The sequence below is a fragment of the Salmo trutta genome, chromosome 9 (genome assembly GCF_901001165.1).
Source record: "Salmo trutta chromosome 9, fSalTru1.1, whole genome shotgun sequence".
NCBI lineage: Eukaryota > Metazoa > Chordata > Actinopteri > Salmoniformes > Salmonidae > Salmo > Salmo trutta.
Genome location: NC_042965.1, coordinates 24,554,027 through 24,579,387, shown reverse-complemented (window position 1 = coordinate 24,579,387; position 25,361 = coordinate 24,554,027). Strand labels below are relative to the sequence as shown.

The window sequence follows — 25,361 nt, the reverse complement described above, 5'->3', positions numbered from 1 at the left end:
GCGGTTTGCTGACGTCAACGTTGTGAACAGTGTGTCCATGGTGGCATACTCATACAGACATGTCACCCATTGAGCATGTTTGGGATGCTCTGGATCGATGTGTACGACAGCGTGTTCCACTTTCCGCCAATATCCAGTAATTTTGCACAGCCATTGAAGAGGAGAGGGACAACATTCCACAGGCCACAATCAACAGCCTGATCAACTATGCGAAGGAGATCTGTCGTACTGCATGAGGCAAATGGTGGTCACTGGATTTCCCAATCCACGGCCCTAACTTTTTAAAAATGATCTGTGACCAACAGATGCATGTCTGTATTCCCAGTCATGTGAAATCCATAGATTAGGGCCTAATTTATTTAAATTGACTGATTTCCTTATGTGAACATAAAGACACCACCATAAAACAACCTGTCAGGAGAGCAGAGACAGGCACGCAAGAGAGTAAGTAGATCAGCAAGAATACCCATGTTGGAGAGTCCCAAACCAGCTTACATCCATCCACACACATGATCTCGGGTGTCTCTCTTATGTAGCCTACAGATGAGATCAGAAGGCTCCAATAGTACTGGCAGGATTGTTACAGTGAAACAGCTTCATAGTGAGAGGAAAGGAATTTAGAGACAAACCATAACAACTGAACTCTTGGAGTTTTGATACATGCTGACTATGGCATGTGCTGTATGTATCGGTGACGGTCATATTTGTGTGTGTAGGTAGGACTGGCACAATTATTGTATAACCGATAATTATGGATGACAACTGAACTACTGAAAAAAAAATACAGTATACATGCAACAATTTCAAAGATTTTACCTAGTTACAGTGATCTCTCGTAATGATTTAGACTGTTTGATTTGCATAATCCCTTTCATGTAGTGAAGGGTGGTAATCCCTCTGTTCGTCTTTCATGTGTGGTGGCACGCCTGGTCTCATTCCCTGGATGTTTCTCTACCTTTCCCCTCTTTCACTCACCTGTTTTATTTCTCTTTCTCTCTCCGTTTGTCCTCTTTCTCTCCCCCTACCTCCCCTTTCTCTTTCCTATCTCACACTTCCCCCCACACTCTTTCTCCCATCCTCCCCCTCTGCTGCAAAGCCCCATAGCTACTCTTCCCTGTCCTCCGTTGCACTAGTCAGCGCCTCAGATGTTCACAGATTCAGCGTGCAGGTACCGTATGTGTTGAGAACAGAGCGCCACCTGCCTCCTGGGAATGCACATTACACTGCACTCTACTGGCTGAGACTGACTGCATGTGAATGACTAGGAACTGTAATACATACATTGATCTTGACTGTGTTTACCTTCTTCCACACTGTCTGATGACCTGTCCTTTAACCCATTATGTCGTTCCATCTCTTTATGATGCACTCGTGTTCCCTTCCCTCCCTCCGAAACCTGTCTTTACACTGTCCAGAGCTGCCCTGAATGGATCCATTTTCACCAACATTCCACTTGCACAATCATTAGGAGTCGAATTTATCAATGCACACAGTTAGGCAAGCTGAGCAACAAGGCAGCTTAGATACAATAATTCAATAAAACTATGCAACAACATAATTATGTAGATTTAACTATAGACCTTTTTTGGAACGTAAACAAACTCATTTAGAATGCGCGGCCCCACTATACATCCTGCTAGCTAGCTGCCCCAGAGAACTCAACTTGTCAAAAAAAGAAAGTAAACAAAGTCTACTTATAAAGACGGAAACGGTCTTACATGTAGCTTAGTGTATGGAGAAGTCCCATACACTGACTAAGCTACAGGTAAGCCCGATTTCCCCGAGTGGCACAGCATCTCAGTGCTAGAGGGGTCATGACAGACCCTGGTTCGATCCCAGGCTGTATCACAACCGGTCGTCCCATAGGGCGGCGCACAATTGGCTCAGCGTCGTCCTGGTTAGGGGAAGGTTTGGCTGGGGTACTGCACAACTCATTCACAATAATACTCAAAGTAGGCATAGTAATAGACATTTAGTCTTTCACAGTGTCAAATATTTAGGTAGGCATAGTTATAAATTGTTTATTTGTTCTGAATATATAGGATAGTTTACATAGCACAATTAAATAGTAGCCATACATTAATGGCAGTGTAGTACAATACATGGAATACTTGTACAGTGGTGCAATTGAGACAACAGCAGTGTAGAGATGTGCAGAGTCGTCTTGTGACAATAACATGGAGGGAATAGATACTTTATTGTCCATTGCTTATAACGGGAAATGTACCTTCTGCTTTTCCCAACACCCTGCTTTGTAGCACCCCTGGGTGAAGAGCAATTGTGGGAGGTTAAGTGCTTTGCTCAAGGGCACCATTTTTGGGGGAAATTGTTTCAATGGTATTGAAAAACCATCCTGGCTATTTCTAAATACCCCGGTATATGTTATATGGCATACTGCCCAAGCCAATTAGCTAGTTAGTTGAGAGCTAACTAGTTACTGGCTAGCTAGCTACAGATGTTACAGCAACCACAATCCAATGTATTTTCCTGTTGCACAAAGTTGACTTTGTGGGTGCCATGGACAGCTTTTAACAGAATAGACCGCTATTGCTAGGCCTTAAGACACTGAGTGAAAAGATGGCTAGACAAATAACACATTCACATTACCTGAAGTCAAATGTAGCCAGACCTTCATTGCAGTGATCAACACACGTTTTCCTGTTTGGAAAAAACAACACAGCACTCGACCCTTAGCCACCCACCTAGCTAGCTAAACTTTTTATTTTTGTTTTAGTTTTCCGGCAGACTAAACGCTTTGTGGCATATTGCTGACTTTCACAGGTTGGAGTGCGAATTACATATTTGGGACAGGGGAATTGTATTTTTTATTTAACCATTTATTTAACTAGGTAAGTCAGTTAAGAACAAATTCTTATTTACAATGACAGGAAGGGGCGCTTGCTATAACCTGATGGTGCTCTCTACAATCAAAACAAAAAAACTTGCGCCATGCAACGGGTGGTCAGGGGCCGAGATTCAATAATCAACAGTTCTAGAATTTTCGTCAAAGGTCTATAGGGGCCTCTCCAAAAAATCGAATCAAATTTATTTGTCACATACACATGGTTAGCAAGTGTAGCGAAATGCTTGTGCTTCTAGTTCCGACCATGCAGTAATATCTAACAAGTAATATAACCTAACAATTTCACAACAACGACCTTATACACACAAGTGTAAAGGAATGAATACGAATATGTACATAAAAATATATAAATGAGTGATGGCCGAACGGCATAGGCAAGATGCAGTAGATGGTATAGAGTGCAGTATATACATATGAGATGAGTAATGTAGGGTATGAAAACATTATATAAAGTGGCATTGTTTAAAGTGGCTAGTGATACATTACATCAGGATGGCAAGATGCAGTAGATGGTATAGAGTACAGTATATACATAAGAGATGAGTAATGTAGGGTAAGTAAACATTATATAATATAAAGTGGCTAGTGATAAATTGATTCCATCAATTTTACCATTATTAAAGTGGGTGGAGTTGAGTCAGTATGTTGGCAGCAGCCACTCAATGTTAGTGATGGCTGTTTAACAGTCTGATGGCCTTGAGATAGAAGATGTTTTTCAGTCTCTCGGTCCCAGCTTTGATGCACATGTACTGACCTCGCCTTCTGGATGTTAGCAAGGTGAACAGGCAGTGGCTCGGGTGGTTGTTGTCCTTGATGATCTTTTTGGCCTTCCTGTGACATTGGGTGGTGTAGGTGTCCTGGAGGGCAGGTAGTTTGCACCCGGTGATGCGTTGTGCAGACCTCACTACCCTCTGGAGAGCCTTCCGGTTATGGGCGGAGCAGCTGCCGTACCAGGCGGTGATACAGCCCGACAGGATGCTCTCGATTGTGCATCTGTAAAAGTTTGTGAGTGTTTTTGGTGACAAGCCGAATTTCTTCAGCCTCCTGAGGTTGAAGAGGCGCTGCTGCGGCTTCTTCACCACGCTGTCTGTGTGGGTGGACCATTTCAGTTTGTCCGTGATGTGTACGCCGAGGAACTTAACTCTCCACCCTCTCTACTACTGTCCCGTCAATGTAGATGGGGGCTGCCAATGGTCTAAGGAACGGCATCGCTGTGCTAATTGTGCCACTAGAGATCCTGGTTCGAGTCCAGGCTCTGTTGCAGCTGGCCGTGACCGGGAGACCCATTGGGCGGCGTACAATTGGCCCAGCGTCGTCTGGGTTAGGGGATGGTTTGGTCGGCCGGGATGTCCTTGTCCCATCGCGCTCTAGCGACTCCTGTGGCGGGCCGGGCACATGCACGCTGACCAGATATATGGAGTTTCTTCTGACACACAAGAAGCAGTGGCTGGGTTGTGTTTCATAGGACGCACGGCTCTCGACCTTTGCCTCTCCCGAGTCCATACGGGAGTTGCAGCGGTGGGACAAGACTGTAACTACCCACTGGATACCACAAAATTGGGGAGAAAAAGTGGTCAAAAACAAAAGGCTGTGTCTCCTTGAGGAGCTATGTGCCAGTATTCAGTTAGCCACAGCATTAAAAAGAGTAAAGCTGAGACCAGGCCCCTGATCACCATCCATTGTTTGTTTGGTCTGAGCTGAGCTCAGCAGATGCTACAATGCATGACTGGATTCCTGTTGTAACCCCTTTCTCCCTCTCTTCCTCTCCCCCTCCCATGTTCTCTGCATGAGCAGGCATGGACCCCAGTGTACTGAATATACTGTACCTTACATTCTCCCTGACAGTGATGCTCTGTCTCCTAATAACAGCCTGTAGTACAGACTGTTACAGTAAAATACAGTGACTCAAGGCCCTGCTACATGTGATGTGTCTGTCTCAGGTGGAGGAGGTGGTCCAGAATCACATGACTTACTCCCTGCAGGACATGGGTGGAGACGCCAACTGGCAGCTGGTGGTGGAGGAGGGTGAGATGAAGGTGAGGATGAGGATATAGACGACCATAACTAGATACTACAGTAGACACACCTAGTATAGAAGACTATACCTACAGTGATGAGTTTAACATGCTCCGCTCTGCTCACTCACACTGTAAACAGTGCAGTGTGTATGGGTCCAATATGGCTGCTGTAGGTTTGAATGGGTCCAATATGGGTCTATAATGGCTAATACATGTGACTGTCTGCTATCTCAGGTATACAGGAGAGAGGTGGAGGAGAACGGCATCGTCCTGGACCCTCTGAAGGCCACCCATGCAGTGAAGGGTGTGACAGGACACGAGTTGTGCCACTACTTCTGGGACACGGACGTACGCAACGACTGGGAGAGTGAGTCTATCTTCATCCATCATCATCAGATTATTTTTAGACTGGAGTCATCATTTTATTTTGTTACTTTGCACACAATCAATGTCTTGAATTGTTGTTGATTTGTCTAGTCTTGATCTGTTTCTCTTCCAGCCACCATTGAAAACTTCAATGTGGTGGAGACGCTCTCAGACAATGCTGTTATAGTCTACCAGACACACAAGGTAATCATACCTCTGGAGTTCAGGTACACCCTAGTGTGTCAGGCTCTTGTACATGTGGGTTGCCTTTGGAATGGTCATGTTTGACTGACAGCCAATGGTTGTGTTTCAGAGAGTATGGCCCGCCTCTCAGAGGGACGTTCTCTACCTATCAGCTATCAGGAAGATCCTGGCGACCAATGAGAGTGACCCAGACACGTGGCTGGTCTGCAACTTCTCTGTGGATCATGACAACGCCCAGGTGAGTTCCACAGACACAAAGGGCTTATTGCCATACATGCTCTTAATATATGATGGCATAGAGCTAGGGATCAGTGTTGAATTGGAAGGGGGGATGGATACTGCTCTTACCTTCTCATCAACTCCCTTTCTTTCTGTAGCTCACCAACCGGTGTGTCCGTGCCAAAATCAACGTGGCCATGATCTGCCAGACCCTTGTGAGCCCTCCAGAGGGCAACAAAGAGATCAGCAGGGACAACATCCTCTGTAAGATCACCTACGTGGCCAACGGTGAGTCCAGCAGCCCGTCCAGCAGCCCAAGTTCTCTTTCAGGTCCCCACTAGCTGAGGACTTCAACGTTGTCATATGAGCCTGGTCAAGTTTATCCACCTACATGTCAGGGTTTCTTTTCTCCTGTTTTCTATGTACAAATACAAGCTGCTCTTGTATTTGGAGCTTTATGGCAGAGCTTTGTGTGGGTGGATAATGGAAGTTAAATGTTGATGAATGGTTTGGTTATTCTATCACACTATGTAGGCTCACTGTTTGTATGTGTATATATATAGTGACTGAGTGGTTGTTTTTCCCTAGTGAATCCTGGAGGCTGGGCCCCTGCCTCAGTCCTCAGAGCTGTGGCCAAGAGGGAGTACCCCAAGTTCCTCAAACGCTTCACCGGCTACGTCCAGGAGAAGACCAGTGGGAAACCCATCCTCTTTTAAACCTCTACAGGTAGCAGCGAACTCAAACCCATTCTTAAAGGCTCTGCATGGTCAATCTGCATATGCAATGGCCGTACAGCATTTACTGTGATACGGCCTCTGTAGAAGTCAGGGCATTCATACTTCTTGCGCTTCGCAGATCTGTTGTCAAGGAAGTGAGTTTGTTTATACAGGACCAACCATCACCCAATCATGTCAATGTGGAGCTATACGGAGCCCTCCGCATTGTTACATAAATTGGGAGGTGCACAGCGTCGCTGGACGGAGCTCGATTTGGCCTCTGGAGGCTCTGCAATTGGGTCACAGCCTCCATACGCCGCCTCCAGACAGCATTGTTGGATCAAGCAAAAATCAGCTATTATCCTCACAGGCACAAGCCTAAAGACATCTATATAGACCATAGATATTTAATTACACTCTACCACACAAGTACAGTTAAATCAGATCAATGTTGAGTATCATGAGTTTTTTGTTAACTTTCCATCTCCTTTTCTCTTAAACGGAACACATTTTGTCCTGAAGAGACGGCTACATTTCCGATCATTCAAGGGGTTCCCACAGATACATTACCCATTCATCCGTCAACCAGAATGTCTCCAAACTATATTACCCATAATGAAATGAGTAGAAACTGGTTTAGGGCTTTATTCTACCAGTAGTTGCTAGCCACCTGAGACACAAAAACAACCACACATCGTCAAACTGTCCATGGATATGTATTTGTATATAAATTCAAGAATTTCTATGGCAATATTTTGAATCAATTTTTTGCTTTTTGTAAATTGTTTTGTACATTTCCGACTATACTTTGTTTGCATTAACCACTGATTGTTTTCATGCTGCTAATTTTACTACAAAAAGAATGCAACGAGACAGATGGAGAGCAGTGTGTTGAGTATGGCTAGCCTTCGTCCTCTCCTAGTGACGACCTGCCCGAGTCTAAAGCTTTGTACACAATTTTTAGATCTGTAGCTCATTATACAGTAGCTGTTTAGGAACACTATGGATGTATTGTACAGAGACAGTTTACCAGTGTATAGGATGTTGGCAAACTGGAATTGGAGGAACTACATAACTAGTCTGTTTTCAAAGTAAGGTGATCTTGATGACAACGAACTGAATGTATGGTATAGATAGATAAGATTGAAGTCATTTGTTGAATGTGACCCATAAACACTAAGGTATCAATTGTTGGTATCCCCCCCATGTGCACGTAACATACAGCTATATGGCTGATGTACAGTCTACCACAGCGTTGGGTGTTCAGATGGACCGCTTCAAAGGCTTTGAGGCCATTTTATTTCACATCCCTTGTTAACCTGTCATAATGCCTTAAACACCAGAACGAGTCCTGAAAGAAGTCTGTTACAGTATCAAACGACCAGAGACGCTACACTGGGGTCAGCATTTCACATGATTTCTTACCTCATTTTTATTTGTTTACTTTCATTTAAAATTGTGATTTTGCCATCGACAAGGCTGTCAGAATCCTCCACTCCGCTTGAGGGGTCATAGAATCCATGGGGAAACAACATTGCCATGACATCAGCTGAAGAATGCATTAAGCCTTTCATTTTGTCTGAGGAATTGACACGCTTTGTATATTTCTGTTCTACGTCTGAAGTGTTATCATTTGCTCTAAATGTAATGCAATTGGGCAATGTTCTGTAAATTAAAATTGTTACACTACAGAAATGAAGACTTACATTTCTACTTAGTCATTACTCTACAGCAGTTGTGAGGATGATGTGGCAGTGTGCTGGACCCTCTTCTACATGAGGGAAATGGAAAGTACTGCAATGAGGTTTTTAAAAAAACAAAGCATCGATTGTAACTGATATATTGAAGAGAAAGAAACAAGTGGAACGCATTTTTATTTATAGGATTCTCTATTTATAGTCTTTTACATTCAGTGATAAATATTTTAATCTTCAGCAAACTGTATATTTAATAAATTATAGTCAAAACCGACAGGTGTAATCGAGTTCAGGATTTGTGTCAGATCATCTTCTCAATCTAAAATGGAGGCAAACTACTGGTTAGTTAACAATACAGAGGACATCCTGAGAAATCTTCAGTTGACACCCCTCTATAAAATTAGTTTCTGTGCATCAAAAAATCTACCATAGTCCTTGTCTGTGCACATGTACTTATGACATACATAGGTGTGCATAATATAAACATTTGCATATTCCACAACCCAACGTTCGTCAAGGAAAAAAGTTATTACAATCATAACTAACATCCAAAGTGCCATTTTGACAGAAGCGAGTGTAAATCACCATCCTCTTCAATGAAGCTGAAGATCCAAGAACATTGACCGGGTGGGTCTCCTCTCCTCTCAGGTCAACAGCAGCCCTTAACATACTGCTCCTTTACTTTAGTCCTGTCTGATTGGAATGAATAGCAATGGGTTGGTTTGGTACCTTCAACATACCAGCCCATGAGTCTTTAGTTTGGCCTTGGCTTGGTGGTCTCAGAATGAATATACTATGTTCTTTTTACAGCATAATGAGTCCAGGCTCATCCATATTGGCCTTGTGTGTTTTCCATGTCACTTCTGCAATGGCCAAGATGTAACTAAATGTTCATTATCCAACCAGCTACTACGAAGAAAGTGTAACTTCTGGTCAGCAGGAAAATGAAAACATTCAAATGAATGTATATTTCTATATATAATTACTTTATAGGCCATGAAAGAAAATATTTGAGGGACTTCACTGACATGCTCTAACAAACATCACTTGGTAAGGTCTGAAATTGATCACATTAATTAAGGAATGTCATGTAATTCCATTTGTGTCTTGTTTAGTTCATCAGCCTATCAGGTGTGAGCATCCCAATCCTTTGTGTTTGGAAATAGTGGCAGAGTGGATTTAGCAGCACTGGGGGTGGAGTCAAAGGAGCCCTGTCCAATGGAGTGTAGCGATTGTCAGACGATTGACAAAAGTAAGATGGTGGAGGAAAAGGTAGTCTGTAAGTCTCCCCTTTCACTGAAACAGAAGAGAGTGCAGTGTGAGTAAATACTATAAATACAGCTTATAACCATTTGACAGATCTGCTCCTACAGGAGGGGTGTGCTAGTCAGAGCCCTATGGGCCCCTGGTCAAAAGTAGTGCCCTATATAGTGAATAGAGCCCCGGTCAAAAGTATTGCACTATATAGGGATTTTTATTCAAATTTATTTATTTGATTGTATTTTATCAGGGAATCATATATAGACCAAGGTGTCTTTTACAGATGAGCACTGAATTATTATTGAAAAACAATTCAATCCATTTTAGAATAAGGCTGCAACATAAAACAAATATGGAAAAAGTCAAGGGGTCTGAACACTGATGTTCTGTATGCTTAAATCAGACTTATTTTGATGTGTTCTAGAGAACAACATATACCTAGTTTTACCTGCATTCAGTACTCATTTCAGGTCAAAAAAGGTTTTCTGTAATACAATGAAGGCAGACTGTAGTTCAGATAGAGCCTGGTCAACCGTGGAGGCAATAGCATACAGTACAAGTGCAGCTTCCAATTTCTTACAGACAAGTTGATATTGTTCATGTAAACAGTACAAAGTACAGGACCCAGAATCAACCCCTTTCGTAATACCCAGGAAACCTGATTTAACACCACCAGTAGATATAATTCAATGTATATCTGTCAAGTCATTTTTAAACCAGTTACATGTAGCCTGGTCTAGGCCAACTGAGGAAAGCCTCTGATTTAGTAGTGAGTGATAAAAAGTATCGAAGGCCTTCGACAGGTCAATGAAAAGGGGAGCACAATGTTGCCTTTTATACATACAGTTAACCACAACATTTATAACTAGGGACCTGGTGCTATGACCTGGTCTGAAACCCGACTGGTGTACATTTAGAATACATTTCAAAGATAAGAAAGATAGCTGAGAATGAATCAAGGATTGTAATATTTTAGTTGGCAAGAAAGTTTCGAAATAGGGTGATAATTATTTAGGTCACAAGGGTCACCACCGTTGTGAAGGCTGAGTACATGGGCCGCCTTCCAAACCTTGGGGATCGTACCAGATATAATCATCAGGTTAGAAATATGGGTTAATGATTCAGCATTCAGGGGGGCAGAGCTGCAGCAAAAATGGATCAAGTATATCAGCCCCAGTGGATTTCTTTCCATAAATCCAGGCATTTTGCACATCACAGGTAGTAAATTGTTGAAATGAAAACAAAGATTCACTAGAAATTGACAGGTTAACCATTGAGTCAGCTAGAGGCTGGCAGTGAACAGCTAATCAAAGGGCTACTCAGACTATTTGCATTGCGCCCCCCCTTTACACTGCTGCTACACTCTGTTCATTATCTATGCATAGTCACTTTAACTCTACCTACATTTACCTCAACTAACTGGTGCCCCCGCACATTGACTCTGTACCGGTACCCCCTGTAAATAGCCTCGCTATTGGTATTTTACTGCTGCTGTTTAATTATTTTATCTATTTTTTACTTAACACTTATTTTTCTTAAAACTGCAGTGTTAGTTAAGGGCTTGTAAGAAAGCATTTCACTATAAGGTTGTATTCGGCGCATGTGACAAATAAAATTTGATTTGAAAACCAAGGGTTTCATCTACATCATCTTTGACTCTGAATTGATTAAAAGGGGTGTGTTTCTCTGCCAGATGAATAAATATGGAGGACACATTTTCTAGAGCCCACTCAGGGTCAGGAATACAGGAGACGGTGGCTAAATCAGAGTAGAACATGTCATGTAAAAACCCTTGAGCAGAAAACTTTTTAAAATGTATCTTCTTATCGGGAATAGGGTGTAAGCAGAGCCCTATGGGCTCTGGTCAAAAGTAGTGCACTATGTAGGGAATAGGGTGTAATTTGGGACACACCCAGTGAGTGAGTACTCACTAAGTAGACATCGAGCACTGAGCCATCGTCCCGGTCTATGTCCACCTCTACGTCCATGGTGCTCTGCTCTGACGTCAGACAGATGGCGCTGTCCTCCAGGGTGAATGTGGAGCTAGACGTCATTTCATCTCTGAGGGGAAACAGGAGAACAAGAAACACACAAGCAGATATACAAAATAAGAGTTCCAAATGGCACCCTATTCCCTACATAGCTCACTTCTTTTGACCATAGTGCACGATTAACTGCATGGAAAATCAAAGAATCCAACATGAAAATGACAGCCAGGTGAAACCCCCTTCAGGGAAACAGAGAGGACAACCCGTCTGGCTGTGTGTCTGATGTCTGGCTGTAGACTAGAGGTCTCTCTAGGGGAAGTTAATGTCTAAGAACTTACAAACAGGATAAGTTCATTTAAGGAAGGGAATTCTGGGACATTACATTTTATGTGGAACTCCTTTACTGGGTTATGGACCTCTAAAAAGAGTCCCAAATAATCAGAGAAAATAAACGTCCTTAAAACACAGCATCACGTGAACAGCAGGGGGCACTGGGGGCTGGTGTACATCTGAAACAGGCCATTTCCTTGATGCTTGTCAGCTGACTCCTGACTTTGCTTAAATTCAGGAATGTGTTTACCATTTTATGGCATGTTATTGCCTACCCCTCTTAAAGGTGACATGCAGGCACACACACACACCTCAGAAAAGGGATTATGTACATACATAGAAAAAGTCACCCTGTCAGAAAATTACATATCTCTTCTAACAATGCCTCTTAATCAGACCTTCTGAAAGCCTTGAGTCAAATATTCATGAAACACATTGATAGACAAATGTAGGGCAACAGACAGGTGCCTGAGAAGGGAACAAGTCCAGGCAGGCATCACAATAGAGACTCCAGTTAGGGTTAGAACCTGACACTACTGAACAGAGACAGACAGAGAGAGAGAGCTGGGGGGAGAGATGAGAGGAAAATAAACAGTTCTTTCTAGAGGGAGGTTAGAATTTACACTGCATATGAACTGGATGTCGGTTGAGCACTGTGAATAAATGTCCAGTGAGGGCTTTCCTGGCTCTTCCAGGGTATCTATCTCTAGTGTATAACATACTGTCACAAAGCCTGAGGACTCTGAGTCACCTGTTCCATGTGGCTTGTCATCACAACAGGTGAGTCCTATGTTTTCCATCTGGCCTCCCAGGCAGCTCAGTGATTTCACCGGTTAGAATTTACATTGTACTCTCCACCCTCGCACTCTTTCTGTCACACTCTCCCCTCAGGGGAATCCCTATGGCAGGCAGGGCTCATCAACTCAGGGGCCCTGCTGGTGATCTGATCTGCAGGGCTTGTTGGTTTAGTCACTGATTAGCTCAATTGTTTACTCACCTGATGTCCCAGGTCAAAATCATTGTTGCCAATATTTACACAAGAGTGTAAATCTAACTGATTAGAATTGGGCCTTTGAGAGGACAGGTAGAAGTGGAAGGGGAGTCCTCAGGTAGAGGGATGGAGGGGATAGAGAGTCTCCAGGTAGAAGGATAGAGGGAACAGAGTGTCTTCGGGTAGAGGGATGGAGGGAACAGAGTCTCCAGGTAGAGGGATGGAGGGGATAGAGAGTCTCCAGGTAGAGGGATGGAGGGAACAGAGAGTCTCCAGGTAGAGGGATGGAGGGGATAGAGGGAACAGAGAGTCTCCAGGTAGAGGGATAGAGGGAACAGAGAGTCTCCAGGTAGAAGGAAGGAAGGTATAGAGGGAACAGAGAGTCTCCAGGTAGAGGGAACAGAGAGTCTCCAGGTACAGGGAAGGAAGGTATAGAGGGAACAGAGAGTCTCCAGGTAGAGGGATAGAGGGAACAGAGTCTCCAGGTAGAGGGAAGGAAGGTATAGAGGGAACAGAGTCTCAGGTAGAAGGAAGGAAGGTATAGAGGGAACAGAGAGTCTCCAGGTAGAGGGAAGGAAGGTATAGAGGGAACAGAGAGTCTCCAGGTAGAGGGAAGGAAGGTATAGAGGGAACAGAGAGTCTCCAGGTAGAGGGAAGGAAGGTATAGAGGGAACAGAGTCTCAGGTAGAAGGAAGGAAGGTATAGAGGGAACAGAGAGTCTCCAGGTAGAGGGAAGGAAGGTATAGAGGGAACAGAGAGTCTCCAGGTAGAGGGAAGGAAGGTATAGAGGGAACAGAGAGTCTCCAGGTAGAGGGAAGGAAGGTATAGAGGGAACAGAGAGTCTCCAGGTAGAGGGAAGGAAGGTATAGAGGGAACAGAGAGTCTCCAGGTAGAGGGAACAGAGTCTCAGGTAGAGGGAAGGAAGGTATAGAGGGAACAGAGAGTCTCCAGGTAGAGGGAAGGAAGGGATAGAGGGAACAGAGAGTCTCCAGGTAGAGGGAAGGAAGGTATAGAGGGAACAGAGAGTCTCCAGGTAGAGGGATAGAGGGAACAGAGTCTCCAGGTAGAGGGATAGAGGGAACAGAGTCTCCAGGTAGAGGGAAGGAAGGGAGACATGGAGGGGAGAGCGGTACCTGTCTTCAGACTGGGTCTCCAGGTAGAGGGAAGGAAGGGAGACATGGAGGGGAGAGCGGTACCTGTCTTCAGACTGGGTCTCCAGGTAGAGGGAGGAGGAGGAGATGGTTCCCATGGAGGAGCCCTCGTAGGAAGACGGGGTGTCAGGGACTAGGTCAGGACGCAGGTAGGAGCCAAACACTGGGAGAAACACACAAACACACAGAAAAACCATGAGCTTACAGAGATACACACAAAGCCATGACCTCACTGAGAGATACACACAAAGCCATGGCCTTACTGAGAGATACACACAAAGCCATGGCCTTACTGAGAGATACACACAAAGCCATGGCCTCACTGAGAGATACACACAAAGCCATGACCTCACTGAGAGATACACACAAAGCCATGGCCTCACTGAGAGATACACACAAAGCCATGACCTCACTGAGAGATACACACAAAGCCATGGCCTCACTGAGAGATACACACAAAGCCATGGCCTCACAGAGATACACACAAAGCCATGACCTCACTGAGAGATACACACAAAGCCATGGCCTCTCTGAGAGATACACACAAAGCCATGACCTCACTGAGAGATACACACAAAGCCATGGCCTCACTGAGAGATACACACAAAGCCATGGCCTCACTGAGAGATACACACAAAGCCATGGCCTCACTGAGAGATACACACAAAGCCATGGCCTCACTGAGAGATACACACAAAGCCATGGCCTCACTGAGAGATACACACAAAGCCATGACCTCACTGAGAGATACACACAAAGCCATGACCTCACTGAGAGATACACACAAAGCCATGGCCTCACTGAGAGATACACACAAAGCCATGACCTCACTGAGAGATACACACAAAGCATGACCTCACTGAGAGATACACACAAAGCCATGACCTCACTGAGAGATACACACAAAGCCATGGCCTCACTGAGAGATACACACAAAGCCATGGCCTCACTGAGATACACACAAAGCCATGGCCTCACTGAGAGATACACACAAAGCCATGGCCTTTCTGAGAGATACACACAAAGCTATGGCCTTTCTGAGAGATACACACAAAGCCATGGCCTCACAGAGATACACACAAAGCCATGACCTCACTGAGAGATACACACAAAGCCATGACCTCACTGAGAGATACACACAAAGCATGACCTCACTGAGAGATACACACAAAGCCATGACCTCACTGAGAGATACACACAAAGCCATGGTCTCACAGAGATACACACAAAGCCATGACCTCACAGAGATACACACAAAGCCATGACCTCACTGAGAGATACACACAAAGCCATGACCTCACTGAGAGATGCACACAAAGCCATGACCTCACTGAGAGATACACACAAAGCCATGACCTCACTGAGAGATGCACACAAAGCCATGACCTCACTGAGAGATACACACAAAGCCATGGCCTCACTGAGAGATACACACAAAGCCATGGCCTCACTGAGAGATACACACAAAGCCATGGCCTTTCTGAGAGATACACACAAAGCCATGGCCTCACAGAGATACACACAAAGCCATGGTCTCACAGAGATACACACAAAGCCATGTCCTCACTGAGAGATACACACAAAGCCATGACCTCACTGAGAGATACACACAAAGCCATGACCTCACTGAGAGATACACACAAAGCCACGGCCTCACTGAGAGATACACACAAAGCCATGACCTCACTGAGAGATACACACAAAGCCATGGCCTCACTGAGAGATACACACAAAGCCATGACCTCACTGATAATGCCTTCAGTCAGTCAATGTATTATTTACTGTATTTGTATAACAGCAACCTGGGCCTAAACCCCAAAGAGTATGCAGATGTGACAGGGTGGTTGTGCTGTACTAGTAATTTAACACATGATCTGAAGACCTACGGTACAGACTGGATGTCCAAGCTGCAGGACAGAACATGGGTTTGATTTAGTCTAATTAGATGAGATAATAAAACAACTATGTATTGTGCAGACGAAGGTATGCGTGGAATTGGTTAACTAGAATTTGTAGAGTAAGCTATTGAAAATGAAACTGTACATGTAAAATATATAAATGTCTTTATGGTATGTTATGTGAAGGTAGGACATAGAACATGCACAAAGGTGTTGTTTAGTTAAAATAAGATTTCATATAAACTAAAGAAGCTATGTTGCAATATGAAACAAGACTTCTCTCTCTTACTCAGAAGTCTGCACCCTCATCTCTTCCATATTGGCCAACAGTTTGGTCAACAGTGGTGCTACCGTAGAGGAAGAGTCATGACGCTGAGTTACTATTGTGGAAAGGGCCTGATTCTAATCCAGCCAGCCACTGGAGTCAGGGCTTGATTCTAATCCAGCCAGCCACTGGAGTCAGGGCCTGATTCTAATCCAGCCAGCCACTGGAGTCAGGGCCTGATTCTAATCCAGCCAGCCACTGGAGTCAGGGCCTGATTCTAATCCAGCCAGCCACTGGAGTCAGGGCCTGATTCTAATCCAGCCAGCCACTGGAGTCAGGGCCTGATTCTAATCCAGCCAGCCACTGGAGTCAGGGCCTGATTCTAATCCAGCCAGCCACTGGAGTCAGGGCCTGATTCTAATCCAGCTAGCCACTGGAGTCAGGGCCTGATTCTAATCCAGCCAGCCACTGGAGTCAGGGCCTGATTCTAATCCAGCCAGCCACTGGAGTCAGGGCCTGATAATGACTCCTCAAGAGACAGAGAGAGTTTACATGAATAACGCTAACTCAATCACAGACAGACAGACAGACAGACAGACAGACAGACAGACAGACAGACAGACAGACAGACAGACAGACAGACAGACAGACAGACAGACAGACAGACAGACAGACAGACAGACAGACAGACAGACAGAGAGAGAGAGAGAGAGAGAGAGAGAGACAGCGAATGAGAGACAGCGAATGAGAGACAGACAGTGAGAGAGACAGAGACACACAGAGTGAGAGATGAGTTAGGAGGACTGGCTGTTAATAACAGAATATAGACTGTGTTTTCTTTCCGGTGAGGCAACATTTCATTGGGGGCTGGAGGTGGAAACACTATGGCACGACTGAAGGACTAGCTTATGGGGACCAAGTGGTTTTCGAAGGCCCATCGATCCAGACATAACAAGAGGTATGGTCTACATGACAGAGCTGGGAAGTGTAAGTGATTTCTCTCTGGTGCTTTTTTTTAACAACACATGAATGTGTGGATGATTGATAATAGTGTGCTGTCTACCTTGTCCGTCTAGACTGGCCAGACTGCGTGCTCCTCCCAGCCTCTGCCTCCTCTCCTCCTCCTTCTCTTCCTTCTGAGAAGACAGGATCTCCTGAGAGGACGACTTCAGAGCAGGGATGGATGTACGAGTCCTCTTAGAGGGGGAGAAGCGAATGACTGCAGAGAGACAGAGAGAGAGACCGAGAGGGGAGTGGGATGGGGAGAGAGGTGAAAGAGAGGGAGACAGAAACGAGTGGTGGGGGAAGAGAAAAGGAGAGCGGAGGGAAGGGAGAGGAAGGAGAGAGAGAGGGAGCAAGAGGAAAGAGGGGGTTGGGGAGAGAGTGAGTGGGGGGTAGGAATGAGAGTGAAGGGGTAGAGCAAGAGAGAGAGGGTAGAGCAAGAAAGAAAGATGGAGAGATGGAGGGAACAGATTACCCTGATTGCAACCATTATCGTGCATAATCAAACGAAGTGTCTGTCCCAAATTAGCAGTAAAATGATCAAACTGTTAATGTATAATGATCATTATGCAACTGTCCCAACGTTCCATTCTGACTCCCAAGCAGAGCATGAAATCCCTCCCCATTGTATCTAACTGTGCAGAAGCATTGCCATAATAATACCAAGCATCTAAATCCCAAACCATCGCAGGAACCATCTCCATTAAATCAGCATTGCACACTGCTTTATTTCATCTTAACATGAAACATTCCACAAGTCAAAGCCCTGAAGTGAGAGGGGCTTCAGCCACTGGGGTGGGTTCCTAAATTACACCCACAGAGGACAACCATAGACTCCTGTTAATAGGGAGAAACTAAACACCTCTCTGATAACAAGATATTTCTGGGGAAAGAACTAAAAGGCAGAACATAACTACTAAAATATGCAACTACATAAATGTATGCATGGACGCATTACCGTAAGTCGCTTTCGTCAAGAATCTATAACAGTATGTCAGCGTAAGCTGAAAGCACAGCGAGAGGAGCTGTATGTCAGCGTAAGCTGAAAGCACAGCGAGAGGAGCTGTATGTCAGCGTAAGCTGAAAGCACAGCGAGAGGAGCTGTATGTCAGCGTAAGCTGAAAGCACAGCGAGAGGAGCTGTATGTCAGCGTAAGCTGAAAGCACAGCGAGAGGAGCTGGGGGAGGGTTTGAAACCTGACCTATTTAATTGACTGACAACAGTGTATGTGTCACTGGATCATCCACATAACAAACTGGTAAAACACAATCACGTCCTCTCACAGGAGAAATGTATACCTTACATCAACACAGCTGTGTTGATGCCTTCAACACAGCAGGTGACTAACAAATCAATCTGTACAAACATTTCCAATGGTTTAAAGTTGACTAAACTGTATGTGACACACCGACATAGTGTTATTGTAGTCTCAGTCTTAGCCCTTTTACCATTACACTTGTTTTCCAATCCCAGTGCCTGGCATGTGTGACAGCTTAAGTCCTAACATTAATGTAGCCCTGTCATAGGGGACTGAGGAACAGAAGCCAGCAGACTTACTCTGAGTCTTCCGGAACACCGAAGTGCTCATGAACTTGAGGAATCGGTTGGCATAGAAACCAGGCCGGTGCACCGAGACAGAGTCCTGAGGACAGAACAGAAGACAATACAGGCTTTTATCAGAGAGGGCTATTTGAGATCAATACAAATGGAACCTATGAACGATGTGTGTTCAGAAGGACACACGTATCAGGCAGCATATCAACTTACGCCGTCGTAGACCAGGGCTTTCCATGAGTGTTCCAACTTCTTAATGAATCTGAGGGGGAAACAAGAAGTCTTGTCACAAACCCAACCCCTCACCAAGCCCCATCACCCAAAACCTGAGATGCTACCCGTTGAGACCAAAGACAGAACAGTAACCACAGTAATATTACATTTAACCTTACAGAATATGCTCCCATTCTAGTTACATTTCACACTGCAATTGATGGACTGAGGCAAGCAAACAGTTGGCAAGGGAAGAGGATTAATATGAAAAGATATATGGGGAATGATATCATTATGTAACTCCCCAGCCAAGACACTGACAGACAGGTCCTGAGGTCAGCTCAGAGATGCTGAGATATGGACAAGGGAACAAGCTTTAGGGACACTTCTGTCTCTCTGGCCCTCGAGGCTTGTCACACTGAGGAGCTTCTCTCTGTCTCACTACCTCTTCTCTCTCCCTTACTCCCTGCATTGGGACAGAAAATCAATGCTTCACCAGAGTGAATAGGAAAGACTGATTGCTACAGAACCCTTATTAACAGAGTTGGATAGAAAAGGATGCTTTAAGGACCCAGGAGAGTGTCTGCTTGATATCCAATAAATCTGAATATGTAATGCTAACTAGTCTGTGGGCGTAGCGACGAACCCTCCATGTTACAGAATATTATAGTATGTTATTATGCTATATAATATAGCATGTTATGAAGTCATGTTAAACCTGTAGGACTGCAGGATGTCGATGATGCCCAGGAAAATAAGCAGCTTCTCTTCTTTGTGTGACTTGGCAGGAATTCCACCCATCCTGAAATACAGCCCGGTAAATACAGGTCCAGTCACAGAATGTAGTCAGGTCAGGAGACACATTAAGATCATTGTAAGTGTTTGTAAGAGTTTTGCCATGTATTTTTCAGTGTATGTGAATGTGAGTGTGTGTACGTGTATGTGTAAATGTCATCAAACTATTACGGTGTATATGATTGTGTACTGTACGTGTGGTTGTCTTTGAATGTGTATGGGCAGTATGACTGAGGTGAGCTGACTAACGTGTCGTCTGTGGTGTGGGCCTCAGCAGCCTTGCCGTCCCCCTGGATAGACTCCATGGCTGTGGAGTAGAGGACCCTCTGGGCCACGGGCCGCTTGCCGTCCCCCCCTGCCTGGCCCAGCTCGCCGCCCTCCTTCGGGCTTTGGTCCAGGACATGCACGGCCAGAAGCAGACTGTAGTCCATGATCTTAAAGCTCTCCAACACCTGCAGCACACAACATGAAACCACACAGTTAATTACCATGATCTGAAACAACATCAAAACAACCCATAGGCTAGCAAAGAGTGGAAAAACAGCCCATAGGCTAGCAAAGAGTGGAAAAACAGCCCATAGGCTAGCAAAGAGTGGAAAAACAGCCCATAGGCTAGCAAAGAGTGGAAAAATAATCCATAGGCTAGCAAAGAGTGGAAAAATAGCCCATATGCTAGCAAAGAGTGGAAAAACAGCCCATAGGCTAGCAAAGAGTGGAAAAACAGCCCATAGGCTAGCAAAGAGTGGAAAAACAGCCCATAGGCTAGCAAAGAGTGGAAAAACAGCCTATAGGCTAGCAAAAAGTGGAAAAACAGCCCATAGGCTAGCAAAGAGTGGAAAAACAACCCGTAAGCTAGCAAAGAGTGGAAAAACAACCCGTAAGCTAGCAAAGAGTGGGAAAACAGCCCATAGGCTAGCAAAGAGTGGGAAAAACAGCCCATAGGCTAGCAAAGAGTGGAAAAATAATCCATAGGCTAGCAAAGAGTGGAAAAACAGCCCATATGCTAGCAAAGAGTGGAAAAACAGCCCATAGGCTAGCAAAGAGTGGAAAAACAGCCCATAGGCTAGCAAAGAGTGGGAAAAACAACCCATAGATTAGCAAAGAGTGGAAAAACAGTTGGAGCGGTGTTGGCCTTGGTCGAAGTTCGGAAACTGACCAGTATCACACACCGCTGTGTGCATTTTAAACTAAAATACTGATTTTTTATCATCTGGGTTATTGAAGTGTGACCCATATTTCTGTGTGACCAAAGATAAATAGGCAATAGTGATATGATATGTGGAAAGTCATCCTTTTTATAGTCCCTTCTGCCATAATAACATTATCAAATTAGCATCCAAAAAATTGCTAATGTAGTTTGCCTGATTTTCCATAATTGGACCACGGGAATCGTCTCATTCTAAGCATTATTGTACCAATCCCCAAAACATCCTGGAATAATAGCACTGTCTGTAAGAGAGATGACAACGAGAAACAAGGAATGGTCATCATGATAATTCCTAGAATCTGCTCTCAGTTGGATTCCGTAAACAGTATTTCCAACATCGGGAACTTCCAAAATGGCACCCTATTCACTAGTTCAAAAGTAGTGCACTATAAAGAGAATAGGGTGCCATAACGGACTCAGCCATCATCATCCGTTATATGGAACTGGCTAGTAGAACACAGGCTGAGTAAAAGGACCACAACAGAACCAGTTCATCTGCCTTTTGAGACAATCTAAGAAATGTGAACTAATATGTCCAGAATGAGGATCTTTGATAATAAAGACTAACACAAACACACCCTTACTAAGAGCGGACAGTAGGATGGATATAGGTGAGCAAAGATGGCCTTTAGATATGTTATCATACCACTGATGTATCTATAACTAGAATCCATTGCACCATGACTGAGCACACCCACAATAAGATTATAGAACAGCTATTTCCAGGGTATCCCCATAGTAAATGTGCCTTTATTTGTGCTTTATAAAGTGCATTGTTGTTGGTGGTTTAATCATGGTTAATTAGTTCTGTAGAGTCCTTTTAAGACTAATGCAAATCATGAACAAGCATACAGCCATGCGCGCACACCAGCCACACAATACAGCCCCACAATACAGCCCCACAATACAGCCCCACAATACAGCCACACAAACACACAAACATTCAGCTTAAACCCTTGTGATCTTGTTCGAGCTTTGTCTTTTCCATGTCTCTGATTTGCATCCCTTCCTCTTGATTCCCCGTCCTATTCAAAGGCAACCATTTTGAACAGAGCCACACACCAACCTGCCCGGAAAAGGCTATAAGGACACTCCTGACCTGCAAACCGATATTTAATTTCAGAATTGGTTAAAATCAGGTTATGGTTAGGTTTAGGGTTTGGTTAAGGTAAGGTCAGTTTTAGATTTTGGTTGGTCGTTAGAGGACAGGAGTGTCCTTAAAATAATTAAAATTCTCAGCTTTTACATTGACATTTGATGGAATGTCTCCATTCCATTTGAATGACTTTCCATATGTTTTTATGTTAGGCGTGCGTAGTGGCCAGACCCAGCTGTAGCACTGCATGGGGAATAGGGTGTCATTTGAGATCTGCCATGGTTTGATTGGCTTTGTGAGGGCATTGTTGTCCCCGTCATCTTCCAATGGAATGACAGAATCACATGACATGGCAGGAGTTGAGGGGGACAACATGACATGGCAGGAGGAGAGGGGGACAACATGACATGGCAGGAGGAGAGGGGGACAACATGACATGGCAGGAGGAGAGGGGGACAACATGACATGGCAGGAGGAGACGGGGACAACATGACATGGCAGGAGGAGAGGGGGACAACATGGCATGGCAGGAGGAGAGGGGGACAACATGACCCGCCACGAGTTCTATAACAATAATGAGAAGAAAACAAATCCCAACCATTCTGTGTTCGTGCAGGGCAGGATTAACAAATCACTAAGACACTTTATGTTGGTGTTTCCTTTATTTTGGCAGATATCCAAATGTTCTTGTGATAACTTAATCCACAGTTATTTTTTATAAACTATTAATTCTCTGTGGCTAAATGATGCTCTCTGTTGTATTTTGAACATTGCCTCTTGGGCCCAGCCCCTGACTCACACAGTTGACCAGTCACATTATGCAGTTATTATACAGTTTATTATATACAGTTTATATTTCCTTATTACCGGGGCTGAAGCCCAGAAGCTTCAGCCCTTGCATTAATCCAGCCCCTTTGTGTGTGTGTGTGGCGCTGTGTGTGTTTGTTTGTGCGTGCATGTGAGCATACGTGTTTGTTTCCGTCTCAAATGAATAGGGGCATTCCCAGACAAAAATCTTTTCAGACATCAAGTTAAATGCCACTCCACGTTCCTCTTCCCTAGTCACAAACAGACCTCAGCACTCATGATTGGCAACCCCTTACAAAACATTGTATCCTTCGCTAAACTGCCATTCCATTTTACATCGTCATCCTCTCAACAACATCTCAGAGCCCAGCCATGCAGTGACAATTACATTGTTCTCTGTTACAAGATAGAGTCTAAACAACAGCTCCCAAGCAGTCTGTCTGCATGCATCCCTCCCTCTCCCTCCCCCTGCTCTCCCTCCCCCCACTCCCATTCCCTCTCCCTCCCTCTCCCTCCCCCCGCTCGCCTCTCCCTCCCCCTCCCCCTGCTCTCCCTCCCCCCACTCCCATTCCCTCTCCCTCCCTCCGCTCCCCTTCCCTCTCCCTCCCTCCACTCCCCTTCCCTCTCCCTCCACTCCCCTTCCCTCTCCCTCCCTCCCCCCACTCCCCTTCCCTCTCCCTCCCCCCACTCCCCTTCCCTCTCCCTCCCCCCACTCCCCTTCCCTCTCCCTCCCCTTCCTCCCCCCCCTTCCTCCCCCCGTACTACTCTACATTTCCCTCAGTGACCCACATTCAGCAGCAGACACTTCCTGGTCTCCCTCTCTCATCTCACCCCTTACCTCCCCTCCATACCTTGGCTGAATCTCCTCCCCCCCCCTCACCCATGTCTGTCACGTCCCTCTCGATCCCCCGCTCTTGTTTTTCGGTGCTGCAGCAGGCTCTGAGGCTAGGGGTTTACTGCTTACTCATGGAAACGGGCAGAGATTCTGCTTAGGGGGCGCTTTGCTTACCGCTCAGGAGGGGAAGGCAGGAAGCCGTGACAATAACAAACTAGCTACAGTCCAGTCACTTACAGTACAACCACTGCTCAGACGTACACACAGCTCACTGGCGTTAAACATTAAAAAAAAGTCTGAACTTCTGTTCTGGGTTACAGAATGTATTTTTGTCTCTTAACAACTCTCCCTACTGGACAAAAGGCAAAAAAAAAAAACATTGTGTCAGAATATTGATGTCAAAGACACTGTGCTCCAGCCCCCCCCAGACAGACACACAGCCCCCCCCCCACCCCAGACACAGCCCCCCCACCCAGACAGACAGACACAGCCCCCCGCCCCAGACAGACACACAGCCCCCCCCAGACAGACACACAGCCCCCCCCCACCCCAGACACAGCCCCCCCGCCCCAGACAGACACACAGCCCCCCCCCAGACAGACACACAGCCCCCCCCCACCCCAGACACAGCCCCCCGCCCCAGACAGACAGACACAGCCCCCCGCCCCAGACAGACACACAGCCCCCCCCCGCCCCAGACAGACACACAGCCCCCCCCGCCCCAGACAGACACACAGACCCCCCCCAGACATACACACAGCCCCCCCCCCCCCACCCCAGACACAGACACAGCCCCCCAGACAGACACACAGCCCCCCCCCAGACAGACACACAGCCCCCCCCACCCCAGACACAGCCCCCCGCCCCAGACAGACACACAGCCACCCCCGCCCCAGACAGACAGACACAGCCCCCCGCCCCAGACAGACACACAGCCCCCCCAGACAGACACACAGCCCCCCGCCCCAGACAGACACACAGCCCCCCCCCAGACAGACACACAGCCCCCCGCCCCAGACAGACACACAGCCCCCCGCCCCAGACAGACAGACACAGCCCCCCACCCCCAGACAGACAGACACAGCCCCCCCCCAGACAGACACAGCCCCCCCCGCCCCAGACAGACAGACACAGCCCCCCCCCCCCACCCACAGCCCCCCGCCCCAGACAGACACACACAAACAGTCATTATGAAACCTGGGCCTGGCACATTAATGACCTGCATGAAACACTGTTCCTTTTATACTTTGAAGTACAAAGGAAGTGAGAGAAGAGAGAGATGGGGAGGGACAGAGGGACAGAGGTCTGTGAATAGGGCTGAATAACTGTGTAACCAACGGTTATGGATGAAGACCATCATGAAACGGTTATTACGGTGACCACGGTCATTTGGCTGGCCCATCACCCAAAATTCCATGACCGTCACAGCCCTATCTGTAAACCACTGTTATCCTTTCTCCACCATTCTGAGCTAATAAAAAGTCAACATTGAGGAGTGTGTGAGTTTAGTTAAGAAACACAAGGAGAGCAAAGGAGATGAATCAGCCAGCTATAGCAGCCAAAGCCATCGAGGCGTGACTCCAGGCGGTGTCCCAAAGGAGAGTCATCAGAAACACACAGGACTGCCTGTTACCAAACAGGCCTATATATACCCACAACACCGTGCTACTCATGCAGACTAACTCCATTCATTAAGTCACCACTTGTCATTTGCTGTTGAAAAACAGCGCAGTCTCTGATAAAATGAAAGTGGTTTAACCTGGTTCACAGAAGCCATGACATTGTTATGGGGGAGTAAAACAAATGTCCTTGACAATCACATCATAGGCTATAACGTTTCCACGTTTTCAAAGGTTGGATACCTTAAACAGGAAGTGTGTCTTCCT

The 25,361-nt window shown here is 45.7% G+C and overlaps 2 protein-coding genes across 8 annotated transcripts in view; one reads left to right on the top strand and one right to left on the bottom strand.

Annotated features, from left to right (window-relative positions):
- The window catches only part of LOC115200269 (collagen type IV alpha-3-binding protein-like), a 35,833-nt gene extending 27,748 nt beyond the window's left edge, over positions 1-8,085 (top strand). Inside the window, exons 11-17 of one of the 2 annotated variants that reach the window (XM_029763200.1) lie at positions 1,097-1,168; positions 4,804-4,899; positions 5,116-5,248; positions 5,381-5,451; positions 5,561-5,689; positions 5,829-5,958; positions 6,259-8,085. In XM_029763200.1, coding sequence (XP_029619060.1) covers positions 1,097-1,168; positions 4,804-4,899; positions 5,116-5,248; positions 5,381-5,451; positions 5,561-5,689; positions 5,829-5,958; positions 6,259-6,386 — 759 coding nt within the window. In that variant the 3' untranslated portion in view covers positions 6,387-8,085. The remainder of the gene's footprint in view (positions 1-1,096; positions 1,169-4,803; positions 4,900-5,115; positions 5,249-5,380; positions 5,452-5,560; positions 5,690-5,828; positions 5,959-6,258) is intronic. The other variant, XM_029763201.1, reaches the window with a different exon arrangement.
- Positions 8,086-9,054: 969 nt separating this feature from the next.
- Positions 9,055-25,361, bottom strand: part of pip5k1bb (phosphatidylinositol-4-phosphate 5-kinase, type I, beta b) — a 71,845-nt gene continuing 55,538 nt past the window's right edge. For 5 of the 6 annotated variants that reach the window (XM_029763204.1, XM_029763203.1, XM_029763202.1 and 2 more), the window contains 8 exons: positions 19,780-19,982; positions 19,454-19,537; positions 18,736-18,784; positions 18,526-18,610; positions 17,030-17,185; positions 13,786-13,966; positions 11,275-11,404; positions 9,055-9,379 (listed from right to left, as the gene is read on the bottom strand). In XM_029763204.1, coding sequence (XP_029619064.1) covers positions 9,377-9,379; positions 11,275-11,404; positions 13,786-13,966; positions 17,030-17,185; positions 18,526-18,610; positions 18,736-18,784; positions 19,454-19,537; positions 19,780-19,982 — 891 coding nt within the window. In that variant the 3' untranslated portion in view covers positions 9,055-9,376. The remainder of the gene's footprint in view (positions 9,380-11,274; positions 11,405-13,785; positions 13,967-17,029; positions 17,186-18,525; positions 18,611-18,735; positions 18,785-19,453; positions 19,538-19,779; positions 19,983-25,361) is intronic. The other variant, XM_029763207.1, reaches the window with a different exon arrangement.